Consider the following 27,011-nt stretch of genomic DNA (forward strand, 5'->3'; position numbering starts at 1 on the left):
ACATGCACTCTCTTGAATATTATATCGCCTAAGTGTGGCGATACAGAGGGGAAATGCGCACTGCATCCAGGGTTCCTGCCCGCCATCTGAGGAGCTGGAGGAACTCGACAACCTATGATAACTATCTTTGTAACCATATGTAACTCCTTTTTTGTAACAAAGTTCAAATAAAGTAAATATATATGTGTACATACAAAAGAATGGGGGTGGTAGGAGAAGATAATATTAGTGTTCAGTGAGAAACCACAAGGTCTCCTCTGAATACTTTTTATTTTCTTCTCCGAGGCTATGGGTCCCCTATATATATATATATATATATATATATATATATATATATATATATATATATATATATATATATATATATATATATATATATATGCGAACAAGCCTGAATGGGCCCCAGGACTATATGCAACTGAAAACTCACACCCCAGAAGTGACTCGAATCCATACTGCCAGGAGCAACGCAACTGGTATGCACAGGACGCCTTAATCCGCTTGACCATCACGACCGGACAAAAGGAAGTTATAGCCGAAGCTATTTGAACCACTTCCCCGCCGGCACTCGGATATGGTGCCGGCGGGGAAGAATGAGGTGATTTGATAAAATGCTATGCCCAAGATTGCCATCTGACTTTTGATGTGTAGTGCCTCGCAGATGTAAAGCCGCCTGCTATCGCTGTATCTATCGATGATTTCTGTGTTGTTTGTTAAGACTTCTCTGGTGATGGTCTATTTGTGGGAAGAGATTATATGTTCCTTAATGGAGCCCTGTTGCTTATGTATTGTTAATCGCTTGGAAAGAGATGTTGTTGTCTTGCCTATATACTGAGTTCTTTGGGGCTTAAAGTCCGCAAGTGGACATTTGAGGGCATAGACGACGTTAGTCTCCTTTAAGGCGTTCTGCTTGGTGTCTGGAGAGTTTTTCATGAGTAGATTGGCCGTCTTTTTGGTTTTATAGTAAATCGTCAATTGTATCTTCTGATGTTTGTCTGTAGGGATAACGTTCCTATTAACAATATCTTACAGGACCCTTTCCTCCGTTTTATGAGCTGTGGAAAAGAAGTTCCCCATAATAGTCAAATAGGGGATACAGGTGTTGTATTAGTTGACTCTTCGGAGGTTGCATGGCATTTCACCTTCCTATTTATGATGTCTTCAACGAAACCATTGGAGAAGCCGTTGTTGACTAGGACCTGCCTTACCCTACAGAGTTCTTCATCGACTTGCTTCCATCCTGAGCTGTGGCTGAGAGCACGGTCGACGTAAGCGTTGACAACACTCCTCTTGTACCTGTCTGGGCAGGCACTGTTAGCATTGAGGCACATTCCTATGTTTGTTTCCTTAGCGTAGACTGCATTGTGGAAACCTCCGCTTCTTTCCGTGACTGTTACATCTAGAAAGGTCAGCTTCCCATCCTTCTCCATCTCGTAAGTGAAACTCAACACAGAATTCTGCTCGAATGCCTCCTTCAGCTCCTGCAGATGTCTGACATCAGGTACCTGTGTAAAAATGTCGTCAACATACCTGCAGTATATGGCAGGTTTAGAGTTCATGCCTAGGGAAGAACCCATGGCGACCCCATCTACTTGCTTATACATGTGCCCATCCGGGCTCAAGAAGGGTGCCTCTTGACGGAAGACGAGTGGACGGAAGTGAGAGTCTTTTTTTTTTTTTGCAGGGATATTCCTGTGCGGAAGTGAGAGATGGTGGGGATGACGAAGGGACAAGGGACGGGGTAGTGGTGGGAGAAGGACGAGGGGACGGGGGAGTTTGGGATGGTGGGGATGAGGGGATGGGGAATGGTGGGGAGGACAAAGAAGTGTTCCTGGGACATGAATATAAACACCCAGCTGGTGACCTTGAGAGAGAGAGAGTTCCCAGTGTCTCGGCGGACAGATTTAACCGAGAGACAGGTAAGGTTGGATTTCCCCACTCGCCAGGGGTGCAATTCAAGGCCAGCCCTTTGTAGACTGGGGGGCCCAGGGTGAGCAGTGGTGCACAGGTACGGAGGGGGCGAAGACCCGCGGGAATAACCCTAACTACATAAATTAAAAAGGGGTGAAACGGTGACACATGGCAGACCCAGCACTCAGACCGACCATGTTGAAAGCCAAGAAACAACACAGCTGGGACAGTCCCATTGTAGACAAACAAGCCACAGCTTTGCTGGAGGCAGCACCAACCCTCAGTGGTTGTGCACGCCTCACAGCTGTGCAGGCTCCCCATGCAGGGGACTTCGTTTCGGCAGTTCCTATGTCTGCGACAGACACACGTCTTGATCCGCAGCAGCTCCGTATTGCAGTCATTCTCCGCCTTGTTGCCCCCTATCCACACTGTTCATTGGTGTATTTGCGGCGAGGCAGATGCAGACGAATATTAATTGCATGGCCTGCACTGTGGAAAATCAGGCAGTTGGCGAACACAACACGACGAAGTCAACGACATCATTAAGAGGGGCCTTGCCTCCACCCAGTGTCCAGCAGATAGAGAGCCTCTCAATCTATTGAACCATATCTCGGTTAGCTTTGCTGGCTGACCAGATGGAATCACTGCACCCATGGAAAAATGGCAGACAATTTGCGTGGGACTATTTTTGCGTATCCACTCTGGCAACCACATACATCAACCTCTCTATCGGCCAAACAAGAGCCGTGGCCACACACAGAGTAAGAGCAAGTCAACCAAGTACAGGGAAATAGATCACTGGTACAACTTTGTTCCAATTGGATCTGAGATTCTTGATCCACGGGAAGAGAGTGCAAGGAGGCTTCTTAAGGATATTGATTCCAGGCTCATTAAAACTACAAGAGACCCCTAGAGTGGCAAGGTTTCTCTTCCAGCGCTTGAGTGTAGCGATCCAGAGGGGGAATGTCCGCAGCATCCTCGGTTCCTGCCCGGCGTCGGAGTAGTTCGAGGAAATCTAAAGCCTCTAGGAAACAAACTTCCCTTTATTTCCTCTTAATGTTCACTTTTAGAATCCACTCAAATGTGTAACTGTGTAACCTTGTATAATAACGTGTACAACATAAATAATAAAAACAGGGGTAGTAGAAGTGAATACTCATGCGTACTTAGAGTTAAGTGGCAAATTTTCCTCTGAAAACTCTGTATTCCATTCTCCAAGGCAATGGGTCACTACAAATGCACCAGAGGTTTTATGTCCATGATTTAGGTCCCCTGTGACTAGAAGTTTAGCTTACATTTCGTATGCCACTGTTGCTGCTCTCTGCAATTCATCAGTGCATGCTTTCTTGTTGTCATCATATGTATACAACCACCCAGCATCTGCTATATGTCTCCCGATGGTGGAGTCTGTGTATACATTTTCTTTGTGATTCTGCAGTTTTTTTTAACTTCCACTCCCGTTTTCTAGGAGTGTAACTCACCCTCCTTGTCTCTACGTTGTTTCCTTATTATAAAGAATCCTCCTGGAAATATTGCATCAGATATCATATAGTTTATTTTAATTTCCACTATTGCAATTATATCAGGATCATTTTCACGAACCCTTTCTTTATTCTTTTATTTCCACTGATTTAAAACTTTGTTTTTGTGTTACAAGTCCAAGATGAGCCTTAAGGCTCTTCTTGGACTCTGTTCCCAGAAGTGTCAGAGGCATGGAGTGGGTGGCAGGCAGGGATTAGGTGGGAGATGGGGAGTAGATGGGAGTCAGGTAGTGGGTGGGAGTCAGGTAGTGGGTGGGAGTCAGGTAGTGGGTGGGAGTCAGGTAGTGGGTGGGAGTCAGGTAGTGGGTGGGAGTCAGAGAGAGAGAGAGAGAGAGAGAGGATGGGAGTCAGAGAGAGGGTGGGAGTCAGAGAGAGAGAGAGAAAGCGTGGGAGTCAGAGAGAGGGTGGGAGTCAGAGAGAGAGAGAGAGAGGGTGGGAGTCAGAGAGAGGGTGGGAGTCAGAGAGAGAGAGAGAGAGAGAGAGAGAGAGGGTGGGAGTCAGAGAGAGGGTGGGAGTCAGAGAGAGAGAGAGAGAGAGAGAGAGAGGGTGGAAGTTAGAGAGAGAGAGAGAGAGAGAGGATGGGAGTCAGGTAGTGGGTGGGAGGCAGGTTATGGGTGGGAGGTAAGGAGTCGGTGGGAGGCAGGGAGCGGGCCTGAGTCAAAGGGGGTTGGGGGTAAAACAGAGGTGTAGGGCAGAGTAGGGTCAGGTACAGTGAGAAAGATGTATGAGCAAGCATGGGTGAGTGGGGGGGGAGGGTGGGATGGGTCAGATCACCTAGTAGAGGATTGGGGTCATCCTGGGTGATTATGGCAATGGTAGGATGTGGGGGAGTGGTTGGGCACTAACATCACTAAACCACCACAGTCTATAAAACGCCTTTCATGTGGGTGCAAGTGAAGCCTAGAAGTGTATTGGAGACTCAACACAAAAGACAGGATGTTAAATTATAATGCCATTCACAAAACTCTTTAGGAAATTAATGTGTATTTTTATTATTGCAGGTTCAGTTATTGGGAGAGAGCGGTGACGACAACAGTCTGGTGGAGATCTCACATGCTCCTCAACAAGGCGGCCTCTGGCGGCCTCAACTCTACCACAATGTGCGTTCTGCCTCACCCACACAAATTGCAGATATTTAGATATTATTGACTTTCCGTTTTAATTATACTATAATCTCTAAAGATCAAGTGTTCAGGGAATTAAATTTTCATATGTTCTTTGTGGGCTTGACATTTCAGTGAGGAGTACCCGGAGCCGGCCATCAACAGGACAGTCAGGGAAGACACGGATCCCGTCCTTGAAGCTCTACCAAATCTGCCTCTCAGTTACCACAAAAACAATAATCCACACTTTCCGTCAGGCAACAAGAGCTGTGGCCAGTACCCTCCACTGTTCGATATTAGCTTTAATAATATTTACTGGCAGGTGTTACAAACGAGCAATGTCACTTTCTACCTGCTGAGTGCATCTTACGACAACCGCACTCTTAGTAAGACCAAACCTTCCCTTCGCATAGTTACCATGGTCAATCACTATAAACCTACCGTGAAGATTCACTGTCAGATCTGGTTTGATAATAAATCTTTCCCTATTATTTCAAATGTTACAGACTATCAATATATATGGAAGAGAAGTTGGGGTTATTACAAGGGAAGAGAAATGGAGCCGTACCTACTAGAGTGTGTGGTTCCCGCTGAACATAGGCACGAAGTGCCACAGTCAGTGTCGCTGGTGCAGAACCCTTGCCACAAACCCACTAACAACCTTCGCATTGTCAACAACCAGCCCGAAGATGGTCAGAAAAAGAATTTTGCTGTATGCGTCAAAGGGTTAGACTTTCCTTCTGCAGACTTAAGTGTGCGTATCATAGAGTGGCTTGAGCTGGTGTTCCTCCTTGGTGCTGACAAGGTGTTCCTCTATAATCTGGGGATACACCCAAATATTAGCAAAGTTCTAGATTACTATCAATCCCTAGGACGAGTGGATGTTAGAGAGTTAACACTGCCAGGGCAACAACCAAATTTCCGTGGACTGTTGCATAGGTACTTAAATGAACACTATGTAAGGCAGTGGAAAAACGAAGTGTTGCCATATAATGACTGTTTTTACAGAAATATGAACCTTTACAAGTTTATTGTATTAATTGACATTGACGAGGTGATTGTACCCAAGAGAGGTAGAGACTGGAGGTCGCTGCTGGAGCAGGTTGAGCCGAGGGCGATGGCCGCAGACACTCACACAAGGTCCTCCTACTGTGCTCCCCATGTCTACTTCTTGGACTCCATGCAGGAAGCTCATGGTCACAACCTCAATATACCGCCTTACTTGCACATGATGCAACACGTCTATCGTTCTGCTGCATACAACCTGCCCAGACAATTCGACAAATGTTTCTTTAACACTGAGTGTATTGTAACTGTCTTTAACCATCACCCCATGTCTTGCTTCGATCACTGCAACGTACTGCTAATGCCCGTTGAGCACGCCCAGATGAACCACTACCGTAAGGACTGTGTGTTTCCGATAAGAAGCAAATGCCCATTCTTTAAGAATCAAACAGTTTTTGATAACAGACTCTGGATATACAAGAAGAATCTGACCAAGAATGTGCAAGATGCATTACTTCATCTTGGGTTCTTAGAGTAAAAGTTTCTTGTAATGACTACTATATGGGAGTAAATTATGTTAATTTATGTGCACACACACACACACACACACACACACACACACACACACACACACACACACACACACACACACACACACACACACACACACACACACACACACAGGGGGCCTTGTAGCCTGGTGGATAGCGCGCAGGACTCGTAATTCTGTGGCGCGGGTTCGATTCCCGCACGAGGCAGAAACAAATGGGCAAAGTTTCTTTCACGCCTAAGTGCCTCTGTTACCTAGCAGTAAATAGGTACCTGGGAGTTAGTCAGCTGTCACGGGCTGCTTCCTGGGGTGTGTGTGTGTGTGTGTGGTGTAGGGAGAAAAAAAAAAAAAGTAGTTAGTAAGTTAGTAGTTAGTAAACAGTTGATTGACAGTTGAGAGGCGGGCCGAAAGAGCAAAGCTCAACCCCCGCAAAAACACAACTAGTAAACACACACACACACACACACACACATACACACACACACACACACACACACACACACACACACACACATACACACACACACACACACACACAGTGTGTGTGTGTGTGACAAATCATGACAAATCGCCAACATGGGTTCAGGGAGGGTAAATCTTGCCTTACAGGCTTGATAGAATTCTACGATCAGGTGACAAAGATTAAGCAAGAAAGAGAGGGCTGCGCGGACTACATTTTCTTGGATTGTCGGAAAGCCTTTGACACAGTACCGCATAAGAGGCTGGTACATAAGCTGGAGAGACAGGCAGGTGTAGCTGGTAAGGTGCTCCAGTGGATAAGGGAGTATCCAAGCAATAGGAAGCAGAGAGTTACGGTGAGGGGTGAGACCTCCGATTGGCGTGAAGTCACCAGTGGAGTCCCACAGGTCTCTGTACTCGGTCCTATCTTGTTTCTGATATATGTAAATGATCTCCCGGAGGGTATCAATTCATTTCTCTCAATGTTTGCAGACGATGCTAAAATTATGAGAAGGATTAAAACAGAAGAGGACTGTTTGAGGCTTCAAGAAGACCTAGACAAGCTGAAGGAATGGTCGAACAAATGGTTGTTAGAGTTTAACCCAACCAAATGTAATGTAATGAAGATAGGTGTAGGGAGCAGGAGGCCAGATACAAGGTATCATCTGGGAGAGGAAATTCTTCAGGAGTCAGAGAAGGAAAATGACTTGGGGGTTGATATTATGCCAGACCTGTCTCCTGCAGCACATATCAAGCAGATAACATCAGCGGCATATGCCAGGCTGGCCAACATACGAATGGCATTCAGAAACTTGTGTAAAGAATCATTCAGAACTTTGTTTACCACATATGTCAGGCCAATCCTGGAGTATGCAGCCCCAGCATGGAGTCCATATCTAGTCAAGGATAAGACTAAACTGGAAAAGGTTCAAAGGTTTGCCACCAGACTAGTACCCGAGCTGAGAGGTATGAGCTACGAGGAGAGACTACGGGAATTAAACCTCACTTCGCTGGAAGACAGAAGAGTTAGGGGGAGAACATGATCACCACATTCAAGATTCTGAAGGGAATTGATAGGGTAGATAAAGACAGTCTATTTAACACAAGGGGAACACGCACAAGGGGACACAGGTGGAAACTGAGTGCCCAAATGAGCCACAGAGATATTAGAAAGAACTTTTTTAGTGTCAGAGTGGTTGACAAATGGAATGCATTAGGAAGTGATGTGGTGGAGGTTGAATCCATACACAGTTTCAAGTGTAGATATTGTGAGGGGTCTAGATCCCTCAGCTAGTTTTTCTAGTTTCAAGATTAGGCTAGTCACTCTAGAAACTGAAGCTTTCAAAATAACATATACTAGTGGGGTGTTGAATGAAAGCTTATGTTATGGACTATCATTTGTGAGTAGTTAGAGGTCTGTGATTGCTCTGTAGAGAGAATTACAGAAATTTTCCTGTTTCTGTGAAATAGGATGAGGTGGGTACTTGACTCTCTCAACGGTTTTACAGGGGGGGGGGGGGAGGGACAGTGGGGGTGAACGTTGCCTTTCTCCCCCTCCTTGTGAGACATCGCGCCTTTGTCTTTAGGCCTCCCCCCTCCTTGTGACATCACGGGACGCTCGAGGGTGAGTGTGCCTGTGATTGGTTTAGGCATGTGTGCTCCAAGCCGAGTTTTGGCGCGAAGAGCTGTGGTTGGAAGCGGCATCTTGGTAGTGTGCCGGCTTCGAGCTGATTGGTCAAGACAAAGTAGGGAGGAGGTATGGGCATTTGAGTTTCCCTGCCTGCCATAGAGGCAGTTTGAATTGGGCGACAAGCGGAGGAAGAAGTGTCTGGTGGAGGTGGCGGGCTGGCCACCTCCACCCCACGTTAATCGCTTCTCTCGTCCAAATTACTCATCGAATATGGCACTCCTGCCATCAGGGGTTGTGTCAAGGCCCAATTGGGTGAATTAGGGCCAAGGATTTACGGAAGGAACAGTAAAAAGCTAAAGAGACAGTTGACAGTGTCCACCCATGAGGCAGCTGGCAGAGCCTCATGGTGTAACAGGTGGGTCGAGTATCCTGTCTAGTGGCAATGGACAATTGGTGTTGGGCAGTGTAAGTGAGTGTGATATTACAGGCCCCTGTTGGATTTTTGGATTCCGCCAGGCTGCATCAGTGTGGGGACGCCACCGGCCATTGTCACCCCAGTGTAGAGCAAGGCAGGCTTTGGTTTGATGGGGTTGTTAGTGATTCCCCATCCGCGTGTGTACTCCTGTGGGCAGCAGCCTGCCAGCCTGAGGCACCCATGTGCGCGGCCGCCCACCTTGGCCAGCTGCCCGGGGGGGGCCACCCAGGCCACCCGCGCGGCCAAACCAAACCCCACCCCGCCCGCCAGCTCAGCCGGGTGGGGTGTTATGACGTCATGCGCTACCCGTGGCCACCCCCAGGCCACCCAGCCGCTCGGCCCGGCCCGGCCCGCGCACTGGCTACCACCACCCCTCACCCCCCCCCCCTCTCAGCTCGGGAGGGGGCGCTGTGGGCCACGCGGTGGCCACATGCCTTGGCCACTTTCCCGGGACAGCCTAGGGCCACATCTTGTCGACGCATGAGGAGCAAGCAAGCTAAGTGTTGACAGCTAGAGTGGTAGTGACCTGGGAAATGAGTACTATTATCATTGTGTACAGTGTGATGGGTACCGGTGGAAATTCACGGTAAGAGTTGTCTCAGAGCCTCGCCAGGCTAGAGAAGCAGCTGAGTGACAGCTGTCAGTAGGGTCCAGGATTGATAGGGCGGTACCTGGAGATAGATATTATACACGGGACCACACTGTAGTATCATAATGTATATATGTTGTAGACTGACTAGAGTATGTAACCGGTCAGTGTAGAGATTTACCATATAAGTGATCCAGCCTGTCGATTCTATATAATCGTTCAGACTGGATTAATGCCATAGAGTACCGTAAAATTATAATCATTAAAGGTAGGCAGGCCAGGTTGCAGGGATGTCAGTGGGTACCCTGAGGTCTGTGTAGTTAGAGTTACATTTACCTGGTGATATAATTTTCATTGATTATGTGAATGCCATTTCTATGTGTTCATTTGCATGTTTATGTACTGTGTTGTGTGGTAAGTCAGTAGATGTGATTGCTGACTTATTGCCTAATGATGTCATTAGCATGTGGGGTATGCTGACGGCATCATTATGTTGCAGGTTTGTGCAGTATTGTTTCAGTTTATATGATATTATTGCCCCAGGAACTGTGTTGAGGGTTTAAGGGACCTCTAGGATTATTCAGGGGAATTCACAGTGCTTAATGAGAGCAGGCAATTGATGGGTTAATTGCCTTGCTGAGGTAAGTGTGTGTTCACAGTAGTCCTTTGCAACGGTTGCAAGATAAGGGGGACAGTAATATTAGTATACTCTTGTGTGTTGCACAACCGTGTGTCATTATTGTGTGGGCACAGTAATTAGCGAGTTGCAGTAGCCGCAACCATATGTAGGCAGTGCATTTATGATGTTGCATGCCATTGTAGTGTGACCTATGTAACGCTGGGGTTACTTTGTTTCTTTAAGTTGTGTTGATGACTTAAGGATTCAGTGAGTTAATTAAGTAAGGGGTAATTAACTGGATAAGGGGTGCACACTTAGTATTGTGGAGTGAGTGAGGGCTGTTAAGAGAGAACAGTGTTGAGCTTGAGTGAGATACGTCTCGGGAGCAATTAATTGTCCATGTGACAACTAATTGACCACTCTAGCTAATTATGTAATTAGCCTTCTCATCATGAATTCACGTAGTGGGAGAGGATCTGTCAGAGTCTGTCAGTATTTGTGTTAACGTAATTTGCTCGAGACTAATTACCTTTCTGGGGTATAGCAATTAGTGGCTCAGGTTAATTAGTGGAGTAATTAACATTGGGGAGCTCCGATGACTCGGTAAAGCGAGGTCATGGAGCTAGCATAAATCGTTGTATTAATCATATCCTGTCTGAGGACAGTGGATTAGTGGCACATCTTGTTAATTAGGGTAATTAACTCCTTTCCCGTGAATTCACAGTGTTTGATGAGACCTGCTTAAGCAGTGCGGAGTGAGACGTATTTATGGATGATTAATTATCGGTCCTGGTGACAGTTAATTAATTGCTCAGAAGTAATTAGGGACTTAATTAGGGTAATTAACACTCACTAGTAATTTTTTGACACAGACTTAAGAAGCTACCAAGTTAGGGTAGGCTTAGTTAACGTAACTCAATGGGGATGTAATTAGTGGTCCGTTTGACCTTAATTGAGGATTACTCACTGAATACTTGCTGGAGTCAAGTGTGATGTAATATAAGTTTGAGTTATTGTTAACAAGAGAGAGACAAGTGTTAAAGATTAACGTAGAGTATCATCATGTTGTTGTCTAGTGTGAGACAATTGTTTGTGAATACTGTAGTACTTTGTTGCTGACTGCTGCGATCAGTCAATTAACGTAATTAATCACTTAAGGCAATTTCTTTTGGTTGTCGTCTGGTGACGAGAGTAGAGTCATCTAGGGATCTGTGGAGCTGTGTCCCAGAATCCCGCCTTGCCTGTCTTTGTTACTGTTTACAACAGTGCAACTTCTTGTAGGGAGTTGCAAAGAGTGTTCACACTGGGTTGTGATAGGGGGGGTGTCACTGTTGGACTACCCGCCTAGTTACGTGGGTCTCTCCTGGGGGGCGGGAGAACCCCTAAGCTTGTGATTATAGTAGTTGTCAGGGAAACCGAGACACTATTGATTGCCTGCTTGTGTCTTCAGTGGATATCCTTCATTTGTTCAGTTAGTTCATGTTGTCAGCCCGAAGTGTCAGCAAGATGGAGCCTGCTGTCACTTCTCGAGGGGCTGTTGAATAGCTGTGTTGCAAATGCCACTTGATGGACAATAACGTAACCATTCGCTGTGGTGTAACTTAGTCTGTGATATTTTTCTTTGATTTGCAATATTGCGTCATCAGTGGGCACACCTGTGTTCAGGTTAGTTCAGTATGCAGCCTCACAGCAAGGGTTGCTATTTAGCTGTTTGTTATCGTGCCACTGGATGGACATTAACGTAACGTAAACTCGGTAATGTAGTAGTTAGTCTCTTGTTATTAATAAATTGTTATGTTATAGAAAACGGTCTTTGATGTCAACCCTTCAACCATATTGTTCCACCATATTTCTGCATATTATTAAATGTTGATGTGATCTTGATAAGGCGGCTGTTCTTGGGAATTCGAATTCCAATTCATAGCGCCACATCAAATATAAATATTTGATTGTGAGAACCCGTCGGTTACCCTTTATTAGTTTTAACGTCCTGTTTAACTAGGAGGAGCCAGCGGCCTATTGTGGACAGGTTTTCACCCTTGGTGGTGGAGGCCTGGCGGTTTGCTCCCGCTTTTCCTTTTTCTATTGGACTCATGCTTAACTGCCGTGAGCTGCCTTTAAACTTGTAGTCCACCTCCTAAGGGAGGTAGGCGTAGAGAAAAATCTCACAGATATGATAGAGCCCAATAGGCTCAGGAATCTGTACACCTGTTGATTGACGGTTGAGAGGCGGGACCAAAGAGCCAGAGCTCAACCCCCACAAACACAACTAGGTGAGTACAACTAGGTGAGTACACACACACGCACACACACACACACACACACACACACACACACACACACACACACACACACACACACACACACACACACACACACACACACACACACACACACACACACACACACACACACACACACACGCACACACACACACACACACACACACACACACACACACACACACACACACACACGCACACACGCACACACACACACACACACACACACACACACACACACACACACACACACACTGAGGATTGAGAGGAGAGGATTGGGATTGAGGAGAGGAGAGGATTGGGATTGAGGAGAGGAGAGGATTGAGCTACGAGGAAAGGCTAAAGGAGCTGAACCTCACATCCCTGCAAAACAGAAGAGTAAGGGGAGACATGATAACCACCTACAAAATTCTCAGGGGAATTGACAGGGTGGACAAAGACAAACTCTTCAGCACGGGTGGGACACGAACAAGGGGACACAGGTGGAAACTTAGTACCCAGATGAGCCACAGAGACGTTAGAAAGAATTTTTTCAGTGTCAGAGTAGTTAATAAATGGAATGCACTAGGAAGTGATGTGGTGGAGGCTGACTCCATACACAGTTTCAAATGTAGATATGATAGAGCCCAGTAGGCTCAGGATCGAATCTGTATACCAGTTGATTGACAGTTGAGAGGCGGGACCAAAGAGCCAAAGCTCAACTCCCGCAAGCACAATTAGGTAAGTACACACATATATACGTTCATATACACAATATACATGGATATACACACACACATGCATTCACATACAATTGTCTCTTTGACAGGGTACAAATATATAAATATAGCTGATAGAGAAACTAGTGTGCAATTAAGCACTTAACCACTGAAGGTGATTAAGATGCTTTTACAAGCTAAGGTTATATAGTTACATCACATACATACATTGTGTAATTGATACATTACACGGTTAATCTTGGATACAAGTCCAATATATCATCAAGTGTTCCAGTACTCAGTAATTACACAGTTCAGCATACCTTAGCCCAGGAGGGCGAAAGTCAGTCAGTATGGGACATTCTACAATATAATGTTCAAGAGAGTGCATGTTTTCTCTTTCACAAAGTTGACACATTGTGTACTCGACATTTGGGTTTTGAGAAAGCTGCCAGATACGTCGATATCCCAGGCGTATTCTGGCCACTATAACATCACATTGCCGGGTTCTTGTTCTATTAGTCCCATATGTGAATGTCTCCTCACGATATCTATTATAATATTTAATGCTACAATTTTCAGGTCTTTGTGAATTTGTTAGGTCGGTGAGATCTGCATTAGATATTTGTTTAAGTATTCTCTTTGTCACTGCTAATGGAACACCCATATAAATTTTCGAATGAATGTTTTAGCTGCTAAAGAAAACAGATTTGAAGTTAAATTCCTATGGATACCATCACATGTTGACATCTCAAGGTATGACACTGTTGATATGATTGCAAGACAGCCTGCAGAAAACCGGTGTCCGTAGTGATGGAAGAGATCTCGTCTGCTTTCAGACTTATAGAGGCATAAGATGGCACCATGACCTGTTGTCAGGGGTGGGCGGGTGTGCAGGACAAACATAATAATTAACTCTCTTCATATGTAAGTTACTCAGTCAAGAGACTGTACTTGTGGTCGGTCTCGAACCCATTGTTGATGTAACAATATACATTAAATGTTATAACTAGCTTTTCAAGGCTGTAAGTTACTAAGCTAAATTAATTTTTTAGGGTTCAGTTTTAGAGCCCATTATGTTCGTTTGTGAACCTTTCCACTACTGTCCACAGAATGGGTATAGGGTGCATAACAAATGAACTAAACTAATTTTGACAAGCCCCCGGCTTCCTGTCCACGCTGAGGCCACTGAAGAGATAGTGGCCCTTAAGTAAATAAGAGTAACATCAACAACAACAACATAGCATGTAGATATTGTCATTATGAGAATCACATTATTTATTTGTATCTTCTTAAATAAATCATAGCAATATTGGCTGTACTAAACACGTGTAAAGCCATCTAAGTCAACCCTACATTGTGGCCAGTGTTGCCACACTCAAGTGTTGAGAGTAAGGGAAGGGTGTAGTGAGCATGGAAGTGTGACCACTCACAGTACTCAAGTGTTGAGAGTAAGGGAAGGGTGTAGTGAGCATGGAAGTGTCACCACTCACAGTACTCAAGTGTTGAGAGTAAGGGAAGGGTGTAGTGAGCATGGAAGTGTCACCACTCACAGTACTCAAGTGTTGAGAGTAAGGGAAGGGTGTAGTGACCATGGAAGTGTGACCACTCACAGTACTCAAGTGTTGAGAGTAAGGGAAGGGGTGTAGTGACCATGGAAGTGTGACCACTCACAGTACTCAAGTGTTGAGAGTAAGGGAAGGGTGTAGTGAGCATGGAAGTGTCACCACTCACAGTACTCAAGTGTTGAGAGTAAGGGAAGGGTGTAGTGACCATGGAGGTGTCACCACTCACAGTACTCAAGTGTTGAGAGTAAGGGAAGGGTGTAGTGAGCATGGAAGTGTGACCACTCACAGTACTCAAGTGTTGAGAGTAAGGGAAGGGGTGTAGTGACCATGGAAGTGTCACCACTCACAGTACTCAAGTGTTGAGAGTAAGGGAAGGGTGTAGTGACCATGGAAGTGTCACCACTCACAGTACTCAAGTGTTGAGAGTAAGGGAAGGGGTGTAGTGACCATGGAAGTGTCACCACTCACAGTACTCAAGTGTTGAGAGTAAGGGAAGGGTGTAGTGACCATGGAAGTGTCACCACTCACAGTACTCAAGTGTTGAGAGTAAGGGAAGGGTGTAGTGACCATGGAAGTGTCACCACTCACAGTACTCAAGTGTTGAGAGTAAGGGAAGGGTGTAGTGACCATGGAAGTGTCACCACTCACAGTACTCAAGTGTTGAGAGTAAGGGAAGGGTGTAGTGACCATGGAAGTGTCACCACTCACAGTACTCAAGTGTTGAGAGTAAGGGAAGGGTGTAGTGACCATGGAGGTGTCACCACTCACAGTACTCAAGTGTTGAGAGTAAGGGAAGGGTGTAGTGACCATGGAAGTGTCACCACTCACAGTACTCAAGTGTTGAGAGTAAGGGAAGGGTGTAGTGACCATGGAAGTGTCACCACTCACAGTACTCAAGTGTTGAGAGTAAGGGAAGGGTGTAGTGACCATGGAAGTGTCACCACTCACAGTACTCAAGTGTTGAGAGTAAGGGAAGGGTGTAGTGACCATGGAGGTGTCACCACTCACAGTACTCAAGTGTTGAGAGTAAGGGAAGGGTGTAGTGACCATGGAGGTGTCACCACTCACAGTACTCAAGTGTTGAGAGTAAGGGAAGGGTGTAGTGACCATGGAAGTGTCACCACTCACAGTACTCAAGTGTTGAGAGTAAGGGAAGGGTGTAGTGACCATGGAAGTGTCACCACTCACAGTACTCAAGTGTTGAGAGTAAGGGAAGGGTGTAGTGACCATGGAAGTGTCACCACTCACAGTACTCAAGTGTTGAGAGTAAGGGAAGGGTGTAGTGACCATGGAGGTGTCACCACTCACAGTACTCAAGTGTTGAGAGTAAGGGAAGGGTGTAGTGACCATGGAAGTGTCACCACTCACAGTACTCAAGTGTTGAGAGTAAGGGAAGGGTGTAGTGACCATGGAAGTGTCACCACTCACAGTACTCAAGTGTTGAGAGTAAGGGAAGGGGTGTAGTGACCATGGAAGTGTCACCACTCACAGTACTCAAGTGTTGAGAGTAAGGGAAGGGTGTAGTGAGCATGGAGGTGTCACCACTCACAGTACTCAAGTGTTGAGAGTAAGGGAAGGGTGTAGTGACCATGGAGGTGTCACCACTCACAGTACTCAAGTGTTGAGAGTAAGGGAAGGGGTGTAGTGACCATGGAAGTGTGGCCACTCACAGTACTCAAGTGTTGAGAGTAAGGGAAGGGTGTAGTGACCATGGAAGTGTCACCACTCACAGTACTCAAGTGTTGAGAGTAAGGGAAGGGGTGTAGTGACCATGGAAGTGTGGCCACTCACAGTACTCAAGTGTTGAGAGTAAGGGAAGGGTGTAGTGAGCATGGAAGTGTCACCACTCACAGTACTCAAGTGTTGAGAGTAAGGGAAGGGTGTAGTGAGCATGGAAGTGTGACCACTCACAGTACTCAAGTGTTGAGAGTAAGGGAAGGGTGTAGTGAGCATGGAAGTGTCACCACTCACAGTACTCAAGTGTTGAGAGTAAGGGAAGGGTGTAGTGACCATGGAAGTGTCACCACTCACAGTACTCAAGTGTTGAGAGTAAGGGAAGGGTGTAGTGAGCATGGAAGTGTGGCCACTCACAGTACTCAAGTGTTGAGAGTAAGGGAAGGGTGTAGTGAGCATGGAAGTGTCACCACTCACAGTACTCAAGTGTTGAGAGTAAGGGAAGGGTGTAGTGAGCATGGAAGTGTGACCACTCACAGTACTCAAGTGTTGAGAGTAAGGGAAGGGTGTAGTGACCATGGAAGTGTCACCACTCACAGTACTCAAGTGTTGAGAGTAAGGGAAGGGTGTAGTGACCATGGAAGTGTCACCACTCACAGTACTCAAGTGTTGAGAGTAAGGGAAGGGTGTAGTGACCATGGAAGTGTGGCCACTCACAGTACTCAAGTGTTGAGAGTAAGGGAAGGGTGTAGTGAGCATGGAAGTGTGGCCACTCACAGTACTCAAGTGTTGAGAGTAAGGGAAGGGTGTAGTGAGCATGGAAGTGTCACCACTCACAGTACTCAAGTGTTGAGAGTAAGGGAAGGGTGTAGTGAGCATGGAAGTGTGACCACTCACAGTACTCAAGTGTTGAGAGTAAGGGAAGGGTGTAGTGACCATGGAAGTGTCACCACTCACAGTACTCAAGTGTTGAGAGTAAGGGAAGGGTGTAGTGACCATGGAAGTGTCACCACTCACAGTACTCAAGTGTTGAGAGTAAGGGAAGGGGTGTAGTGACCATGGAAGTGTCACCACTCACAGTACTCAAGTGTTGAGAGTAAGGGAAGGGTGTAGTGACCATGGAAGTGTGACCACTCACAGTACTCAAGTGTTGAGAGTAAGGGAAGGGGTGTAGTGACCATGGAAGTGTCACCACTCACAGTACTCAAGTGTTGAGAGTAAGGGAAGGGTGTAGTGACCATGGAAGTGTGACCACTCACAGTACTCAAGTGTTGAGAGTAAGGGAAGGGGTGTAGTGACCATGGAAGTGTCACCACTCACAGTACTCAAGTGTTGAGAGTAAGGGAAGGGTGTAGTGACCATGGAAGTGTCACCACTCACAGTACTCAAGTGTTGAGAGTAAGGTAAGGGATGTAGTGACCATGGAGGTGTCACCACTCACAGTACTCAAGTGTTGAGAGTAAGGGAAGGGTGTAGTGACCATGGAAGTGTGACCACTCACAGTATGCTGCATTCGGCCAAACAACTTTTTGAGTGGACTGAGTGTGACAAAAGATTTAGACAAGGTGGAAGTATAACACAACACATATTAGTGCATACAGACGTTAACCTTCATGAGTGTGAAGAAACCTTCATGAAGAAAATGTAGAATAGAACCGATGAAGAACAGAGGTGCCATAGGCACAATCAGAGAACACTGTATAAACATCAGAAGTCCGCGGTTGTTCAACGTCCTCCCAGCAAGCATAAGAAATATTGCCGGAACAACCGTGGACATTTTCAAGAGGAAACTAGATTTATTCCTCCAAGGAGTGCCGGACCAACCGGGCTGTGGTGGGTATGTGGGCCTGCGGGCCGCTCCAAGCAACAGCCTGGTGGACCAAACTCTCACAAGTCGAGCCTGGCCTCGGGCCGGGCTTGGGGAGTAGAAGAACTCCCAGAACCCCATCAACCAGGTATCAACCAGTGTCTAAGGTCTGGGAAAAGATTCAGTCTTGTTTGAAGAATTAGGAGTGTGAGAATGATGCACACAGTTGAGCGTGACTGGTGTGGGTGTCGGAGAAGCATCATTTACTAACCCTCAATACAATATGTATATAATATTGCTGCTCATTTTGTACAAGCAAATTAACACAAAAGTAGCTCTTTAATCATTCAAGGAAAATGAGATTCCAGAGGAATTTTCCCCTGAAGGAAGCGAGGATATCATAGCCACGTTGCCATTAAATTCACCAGCTAATAATAATAATGTGAATTCATCTTAAAACCTCAGTCTATGGAGTGTAAACATCATTAAACATCTCCCTGGAACGAACTTAATTATCAGTACTAAACCCATATTAAATATAAACCTTCTTTCCATCTCTTGATAAAAACGCATTTGGAGAAAAGTCGACGCGGAAGAGAGAGAGAGAGAGAGAGAGTGGCCCTTTTAACCCGGAACTGTTGACACGTGTCATGTCATCTGGAGTAATGTCTCACTAAACAACATATTCTCCAGGAGCTGTACAGCACAAGTCGACACCATTGTATCCAGTGACAACATTGTATCCAGTGAGAACATTGTATCCAGTGAGAACATTGTATCCAGTGAGAACATTGTATGCAGTGAGAACATTGTATCCAGTGAGAACATTGTATGCAGTGAGAACATTGTATCCAGTGAGAACATTGTATCAAGTGAGAACATTGTATCCAGTGAGAACATTGTATCAAGTGAGAACATTGTATCCAGTGAGAACATTGTATCCAGTGAGAACATTGTATCAAGTGAGAACATTGTATCCAGTGAGAACATTGTATCCAGTGAGATCATTGTATCCAGTGAGAACATTGTATCCAGTGAGAACATTGTATCCAGTGAGAACATTGTATCCAGTGAGAACATTGTATCCAGTGAGAACATTGTATCCAGTGAGAACATTGTATCCAGTGAGAACATTGTATCCAGTGAGAACATTGTATCCAGTGAGAACATTGTATCCAGTGAGAACATTGTATCCAGTGAGAACATTGTATCCAGTGAGAACATTGTATCCAGTGAGAACATTGTATCCAGTGAGAACATTGTATCCAGTGAGAACATTGTATCCAGTGAGAACATTGTATCCAGCGAAAACATTGTATCCAGTGAAAACATTGTATCCAGTGAGAACATTGTATCAAGTGAGAACATTGTATCCAGTGAGAACATTGTATCCAGTGAGAGCATTGTATCAAGTGAGAACATTGTATCCAGTGAGAACATTGTATCCAGTGAGAACATTGTATCAAGTGAGAACATTGTATCCAGTGAGAACATTGTATCCAGTAAGATCATTGTATCCAGTGAGAACATTGTATCCAGTGAGAACATTGTATCCAGTGAGAACATTGTATCCAGTGAGAACATTGTATCCAGTGAGAACATTGTATCCAGTGAGAACATTGTATCCAGTGAGAACATTGTATCCAGTGAGAACATTGTATCCAGTGACAACATTGTATCCAGTGAGAACATTGTATCCAGTGACAACATTGTATCCAGTGACAACATTGTATCCAGTGAGAACATTGTATCCAGTGAGAACATTGTATCCAGTGAGAACATTGTATCCAGTGAGAACATTGTATCCAGTGAGAACATTGTATCCAGTGAGAACATTGTATCCAGTGAGAACATTGTATCCAGTGAGAACATTTTATCCAGTGAGAACATTGTATCCAGTGAGAACATTGTATCCAGTGAGATCATTGTATCCAGTGAGAACATTGTATCCAGTGAGAACATTGTATCCAGTGAGAACATTGTATCCAGTGAGAACATTGTATCCAGTGAGAACATTGTATCCAGTGAGATCATTGTATCCAGTGAGAACATTGTATCCAGTGAGAACATTGTATCCAGTGAGAACATTGTATCCAGTGAGAACATTGTATCCAGTGAGAACATTGTATCCAGTGAGAACATTGTATCCAGTGAGAACATTGTATCCAGTGAAAACATTGTATCCAGTGAGAACATTGTATCCAGTGAGAACATTGTATCCAGTGAGAACATTGTATCCAGTGAGAACATTGTATCCAGTGAGAACATTGTATCCAGTGAGAACATTGTATCCAGTGAGAACATTGTATCCAGTGAGAACATTGTATCCAGTGAAAACATTGTATCCAGTGAGAACATTGTATCCAGTGAGAACATTGTATCCAGTGAGAACATTGTATCCAGTGAGAACATTGTATCCAGTGAGAACATTGTATCCAGTGAGAACATTGTATCCAGTGAGAACATTGTATCCAGTGAGAACATTGTATCCAGTGAGAACATTGTATCCAGTGAGAACATTGTATCCAGTGAAAACCAGGTGACCGCCCCACCCTGCACACATTAATGTTGACTCACTGAGAGACGGGAGCCCAGGTGACAGCCCCACCCTACACACATTAATGTTGACTCACTGAGAGACGGGAGCCCAGGTGACCGCCCCACCCTGCACACATTAATGTTGACTCACTGAGAGACGGGAGCCCAGGTGACCGCCCCACCCTGCACACATTAATGTTGACTCACTGAGAGACGGGAGCCCAGGTGACAGCCCCACCCTACACACATTAATGTTGACTCACTGAGAGACGGGAGCCCAGGTGACCGCCCCACCCTGCACACATTAATGTTGACTCACTGAGAGACGGGAGCCCAGGTGACCGCACCACCCTGCACACATTAATGTTGACTCACTGAGAGACGGGAGCCCAGGTGACCGCCCCACCCTGCACACATTAATGTTGACTCACTGAGAGACGGGAGCCCAGGTGACAGCCCCACCCTACACACATTAATGTTGACTCACTGAGAGACGGGAGCCCAGGAGACCGCCCCACCCTACACACATTAACGTTGACTCACTGAGAGACGGGAGCCCAGGAGACCGCCCCACCCTACACACATTAATGTTGACTCACTGAGAGACGGGAGCCCAGGTGACCGCCCCACCCTACACACATTAATGTTGACTCACTGAGAGACGGGAGCCCAGGTGACCGCCCCACCCTACACACATTAACGTTGACTCACTGAGAGACGGGAGCCCAGGAGACCGCCCCACCCTACACACATTAATGTTGACTCACTGAGAGACGGGAGCCCAGGTGACCGCCCCACCCTACACACATTAATGTTGACTCACTGAGAGACGGGAGCCCAGGTGACCGCCCCACCCTACACACATTAATGTTGACTCACTGAGAGACGGGAGCCCAGGAGACCGCCCCACCCTGCACACATTAATGTTGACTCACTGAGAGACGGGAGCCCAGGTGACCACCCTACACACAACATTACGCGTCACCATGAGACTGGCGCCTAGCTACACCCATGTTTCCTACCCTCAGGCCACAATGTTTACCCTTATCTACTCAGATAAGACTTAAAGTTTCATTCACTAATATATATATTCTAACACTTCTTAATAACATTTGTAGTGAATGTTTACCAATCGATAATTTTGATTAATAGACTATAATTAATAAATCCCCCAATAGACTCTATAATTAATAAACCCCCCAATAGACTCTATAATTAATAAATCCCCCAATAGACTATAATTAATAACCCCAATAGACTCTATCATTAATAAACCCCCCAATAGACTCTATAATCACACCTTTACATCTCTATATAGACTATAATTAATAAACCCCCAGCTAGAGCAGGAAACTACTTGTGGGAAAGTTAAACATACAATCCACTTTAATATCAAACAGTCCGCTATCGAAATAAATAAATTAACATAAGAATTAAATTATTATAGAAATAACTAATAGATTATAAATCAAGAAATAAATTAATTATTTGTAAATAATAAATAAATAACACGAGTCACTTTTCCTCACAGTAGCAAAAGCTTTAAAGATGATGTAGTTATACTAGAAGACATGTTAGTGCACACACATGGTAATCCCCACCACTGTCCAACATGTGGCAACATTCAGTCTACTGTGTCCAACATGTGGCAACACATTCAGTCTACTGTGTCCAACATGTGGCAACACATTCAGTCTACTGTGTCCAACATGTGGCAACATATTCAGTCTACTGTGACAACATGTGGCAACATATTTAGTCTACTCACAAAAAAGTTTTAGGAGGAAAATGTTATAATTTGGCGGGAAGAGAAAGGAACGTGTGATCCACATGGCATTTATTTACACGAGACAATGACGTCACACTGGGTACAGGTGCTGGGAGACTTTTCCTCCGCTTACCTGTCTTAGGAGGTGGACCTTAAACAGTATGGACTGCTTAGCCAACACGTTAAGTGTTGTAGTAGCAGATTATTACTTTAGGCAAGAGACCATAGGATGGCAGGAGCTACAGCCGGGATTCACTTAGGGTAAATCCCTATCACTAGATCGGTAACCTCCACTAAGTTTTCACGAGCAATTTTAATGTGGGTATGTCATGGGATCTCACATCAAAAGTTTATTTGATGTGTGGTGCTATGAAGCGGGTGTCGATTTCCTAGAAGCCTTCCCAGAATTCACTGAGGAAACACCTGTATAAAGGCTATTCAAGAATAACAACAGTCTCTGTTCTGTTGTCGCTTCGGGCTGACTATATGAACAATTCTGAGGGTTCACTGAGGACACGAGATTGCAATAAAGAAACCTTTGCAGCAGTCGGCAATACAGTTACTATGCAAACAACATCACTGCAGGTTGTAAGACTCCAGTAACTCTATCAAATATCTAATATCAATAGATATTGGAGATATCTAATATCTCCAATAACCTCCTGTCAGTTACGTCAACGCTCTTCGAAGCTCCCTGCAAGTAAGTTGCAAATGTAAACAAAACAAGGCAAGGCGGGTTCCTGAGACACATCTCCAGTAACCCCCAAGTTACTTTACTCTTCTCTACAGACACCATAATCAAGCAATTGTCTTAATCAATTTCATTAATTGATTCTGTGATTAATTACGTTAATGGACTATGAACACCAGTCAGCAACAAAGTACTCTAGGTTGATCACTAACACTTGTCACCCACAGACAAGTCAACTGTCAAACAATAACTCGCTCGCCCTTAATTACGTCACACTTGACCCCATCAACCATTCAGTGAGTAATCACTAATTACTGTCAAACAGACAGCTAATTAATGCACAATGAGTTACGTTAACCAAGCTGCCACCCTCTCGGCAGTGCCTCACAGTCTGTGCCAAGTTTACTTTAATAAGGGTTAATTACCCTTGAGCAATTAATTACCTGTCCCACAGACTGTTAATTAATTATACACGAATACGTCCCACTCCACACTGCCTAAGCTGGTCTCATCAAACACTGAATTCACGGTCGAGGTGTTAATTACCCACTAATTACCCTGAGTGCTTAATCAACTCTCCCACGGACAGATATAATTAATCCAACGAAGTATGCTAGCTCAATGACTTTGCCCTATGACAGTCAAACCCTGTAATGCTAATTATCCCTAATTACGCGAGCCACTAATTAGCCGTCACACTGATAGATATTTAGTCTAGAGCAAATTATGTTAACACGAACACCGTCACTCTCGACAGTCCCTCACCATTGTGTCATTCACTATGCCGCTGCTAATTACATTTAATTAGCTAGAGATCAATTAGGTGTCCCACACACAGATAATTGTACCTGAAACGTGTCTCGTTAAACTCAACACTGTCACTGTATCGCCAGTTCCCTCACCAAGCAGTGTACAACCCCCTTGGGTGACCTTAATGACCCCCCATTAACTCTCACTGACTCCTTCAATCGTCCATCAACCATTACCGACCTCACCAAGTGACCACAGGTAACACAGGTCACACGCTCAGTGACAGGTCATATGTCACTGCCCACAACGCCTGCACCACCCTCTAATACCTTAATTACTATCATAACGTTCAGTAATGTCACACACTGCATGCCCCCATTACATCACTGCATGCCCCCATTATATCACTGCATGCCCCCATTACATCACTGCATGCCCCCATTACATCACTGCATGCCCCCATTACATCACTGCATGCCCCCATTATATCACTGCATGCCCCCATTATATCACTGCATGCCCCCATTATATCACTGCATGCCCCCATTACATCACTGCATGCCCCCATTACATCACTGCATGCCCCCATTACATCACTGCATGCCCCCATTACATCACTGCATGCCCCCATTACATCACTGCATGCCCCCATTACATCATTGCATGGCCCCCATTACATCACTGCATGCTCCCATTACATCACTGCATGCTCCCATTACATCTCTGCATGCCCCCATTTCATCACTGCATGCCCCCATTACATCACTGCATGCCCCCATTACATCACTGCATGCCCCCATTAGATCACTGCATGCCCCATTACATCACTGCATGCCCCCATTAGATCACTGCATGCCCCCATTACATCACTGCATGCCCCCATTACATCACTGCATGCCCCCATTACATCACTGCATGCCCCCATTACATCACTGCATGCCCCCATTACATCACTGCATGCCCCCATTACATCACTGCATGTCCCCATTACATCACTGCATGCCCCCATTACATCACTGCATGCCCCCATTACATCACTGCATGCTCCCATTACATCACTGCATGCTCCCATTACATCTCTGCATGCCCCCATTACATCACTGCATGCCCCCATTACATCACTGCATGACCCCATTACATCACTGCATGCCCCCATTACATCACTGCATGCCCCCATTACATCAGTGCATGCCCCCATTACATCACTGCATGTCCCTATTACATCACTGCATGCCCCCATTACATCACTGCATGCCCCCATTACATCACTGCATGCCCCATTACATCACTGCATGTCCCCATTACATGACTGCATGCCCCCATTACATCACTGCATGCCCCCCATTACATCACTGCATGCCCCATTACATCACTGCATGTCCCCATTACATGACTGCATGCCCCCATTACATCACTGCATGCCCCCATTACATCACTGCATGCCCCCATTACATCACTGCATGCCCCCATTACATCACTGCATGCCCCCATTACATCACTGCATGCCCCCATTACATCACTACATGCCCCCATTACATCACTACATGCCCCCATTACATCACTGCATGCCCCCATTACATCACTGCATGCCCCCCATTACATCACTACATGCCCCCATTACATCACTACATGCCCCCATTACATCACTACATGCCCCCATTACATCACTGCATGCCCCCATACTTCTGCAGTTCCCTGCAAATAATTATTGTGTGGAATCACTTTGATGGCTGCTAATTTCCCTAATTAGCATGATCAAGTAATTAACTGTCTCACGGACAGATAACTACTTCAGCAATGATAATACGCTAAGCCAATCACACAGCTGCCCTTCCGACAGCTGTATGGCCTTAATTATCTCTAATTAGCTAGAGTAACTAATTAATTGCCCCAGGGACAATTAATTAGTTCGTAATCTATTTCATTAACACAACACACCGTCACCCTCTCGAAAGTGTTCACATCAAAACAACATGAATTCCCTTAGATAAGTTAATTACCCCCTAATTACTTGATAAATCCCTAATTAGGTGTTACACCAAGCATACACAGTACACAAGGCAGCAATATAAACATATACACTTCACTGCTCAAACACACACAACAAAGGTGAATGTTAATGACATCACAGTCAGTAATCACAGTTACTGACTCACCACACATTACGAGACACAGTAATTACAGACTGGGCATCTCTCAGGTCATTAACTAGGCCAGCTGGATTACTGGACCATGTACAGTGAGACACTCCTGGACATGGTACCTAGCACGATATGTATTATAATTGTGGTAATGACACACCCTCAGGAATAGTCCCTCACAGCACTAGACCCAACATGTAGTATTGACAGACCTCAGAGTGTCAACCTCAACTTTACCTCGGCCACAACCTGCTTTACTCCTGATATGAGATATAGGTACATGGTACTTCCTGACCCTGAATGATATATATAAAACAGTCCGATCAAACTAATATATATATATGGAAAATCTCCACACTGACTGGTTTACACTGACAGCTCTGTACACTTCCTGCAGCAACCTGCACTTGAATGTGTACCTCATAGTGTAATATATACACTCTTTCATTTACGTCCTCACAGACACTGCGCTCTCCCACAGACTGATAATTGACATCATTAGTTGCTTCTGACGCAACTGGCTTCCCTTGCCTAGCTGACGCCGGGGACAACAACAGCTGGGACTGACTTCACATGAGTACAGAGACATGTGCACCACATGAGTACAGAGACATGTGCACCACATGAGTACAGAGATATGTGCACCACATGAGTACAGAGACATGTGCACCACATGAGTACAGAGACATGTGCACCAGTACATCATTATGAGTACTAGAGTGGTCTGGTCAACATACTTCAGCCACGTTATTGTGACTCATCGTCTGCATATGAGAACTCACGCTACACCGGTCTCCACACATTCATACTCAGCCTCACATTCACGCCCCCGGAGCTGAAACACTGACGGCTGCAGTTCACCCAAACCACCTCCACGTGGTATGGACGACCACGGTGGATGACCCGATGCTGGGAGCACGGGGTGCTGGATGCATGGGTGACTGGATCCACGGATGACGCGATCCCCAGGATGGCATTCACTCTGCTAGTGGATGATGATCCATACCCACGACCCACCCACACACCAGCGGGTTGCGCTCATATCAGGTGCGGTGGATGGCGGGTGATGAAATGGATGGCGTTGTCGGTGAGAAATCAATGTCTCACACTCAGTGGAATAATTTTCCCTTAATTACCACTAGGGACTTTCCCCAAACAATGGAAAATCTTCCCCATTTCCCCACCGTCAGTCAATGTAGTCAGAGGAAACTG

The 27,011-nt window shown here is 45.4% G+C and overlaps 2 protein-coding genes across 3 annotated transcripts in view; both read left to right on the top strand.

Annotated features, from left to right (window-relative positions):
• LOC123761729 (uncharacterized) overlaps window positions 1–6,545 on the top strand; it is a 43,722-nt gene extending 37,177 nt beyond the window's left edge. For both annotated transcript variants that reach the window (XM_045747895.2, XM_045747885.2), the window contains exons 3-4: window positions 4,454–4,552; window positions 4,691–6,545. In XM_045747895.2, coding sequence (XP_045603851.1) covers window positions 4,454–4,552; window positions 4,691–6,098 — 1,507 coding nt within the window. In that variant the 3' untranslated portion in view covers window positions 6,099–6,545. The remainder of the gene's footprint in view (window positions 1–4,453; window positions 4,553–4,690) is intronic.
• A 6,996-nt stretch (window positions 6,546–13,541) lies between these two features.
• LOC123766529 (uro-adherence factor A-like) lies at window positions 13,542–20,477 on the top strand. Its single transcript, XM_069302906.1, has 2 exons — window positions 13,542–13,618; window positions 18,605–20,477. Exons 1-2 carry the CDS (start codon window positions 13,542–13,544, stop codon window positions 20,475–20,477), a joined length of 1,950 nt encoding a protein of 649 aa, XP_069159007.1.
• Window positions 20,478–27,011: the final 6,534 nt, after the last annotated feature.

This window comes from Procambarus clarkii, chromosome 5, assembly GCF_040958095.1.
Source record: "Procambarus clarkii isolate CNS0578487 chromosome 5, FALCON_Pclarkii_2.0, whole genome shotgun sequence".
Lineage (NCBI taxonomy): Eukaryota > Metazoa > Arthropoda > Malacostraca > Decapoda > Cambaridae > Procambarus > Procambarus clarkii.

Excerpts from the sequence above, each read along its gene's own strand:
- LOC123766529 (XM_069302906.1), top strand. The coding sequence starts at position 13,542 with ATGAATGTTTTAGCTGCTAAAGAAAACAGATTTGAAGTTAAATTCCTA. Across the intron at positions 13,619-18,604 it reads TCACATGTTGACATCTCAAG|GAGCTGTACAGCACAAGTCG; the intron begins GTATGACACTGT and ends CATATTCTCCAG.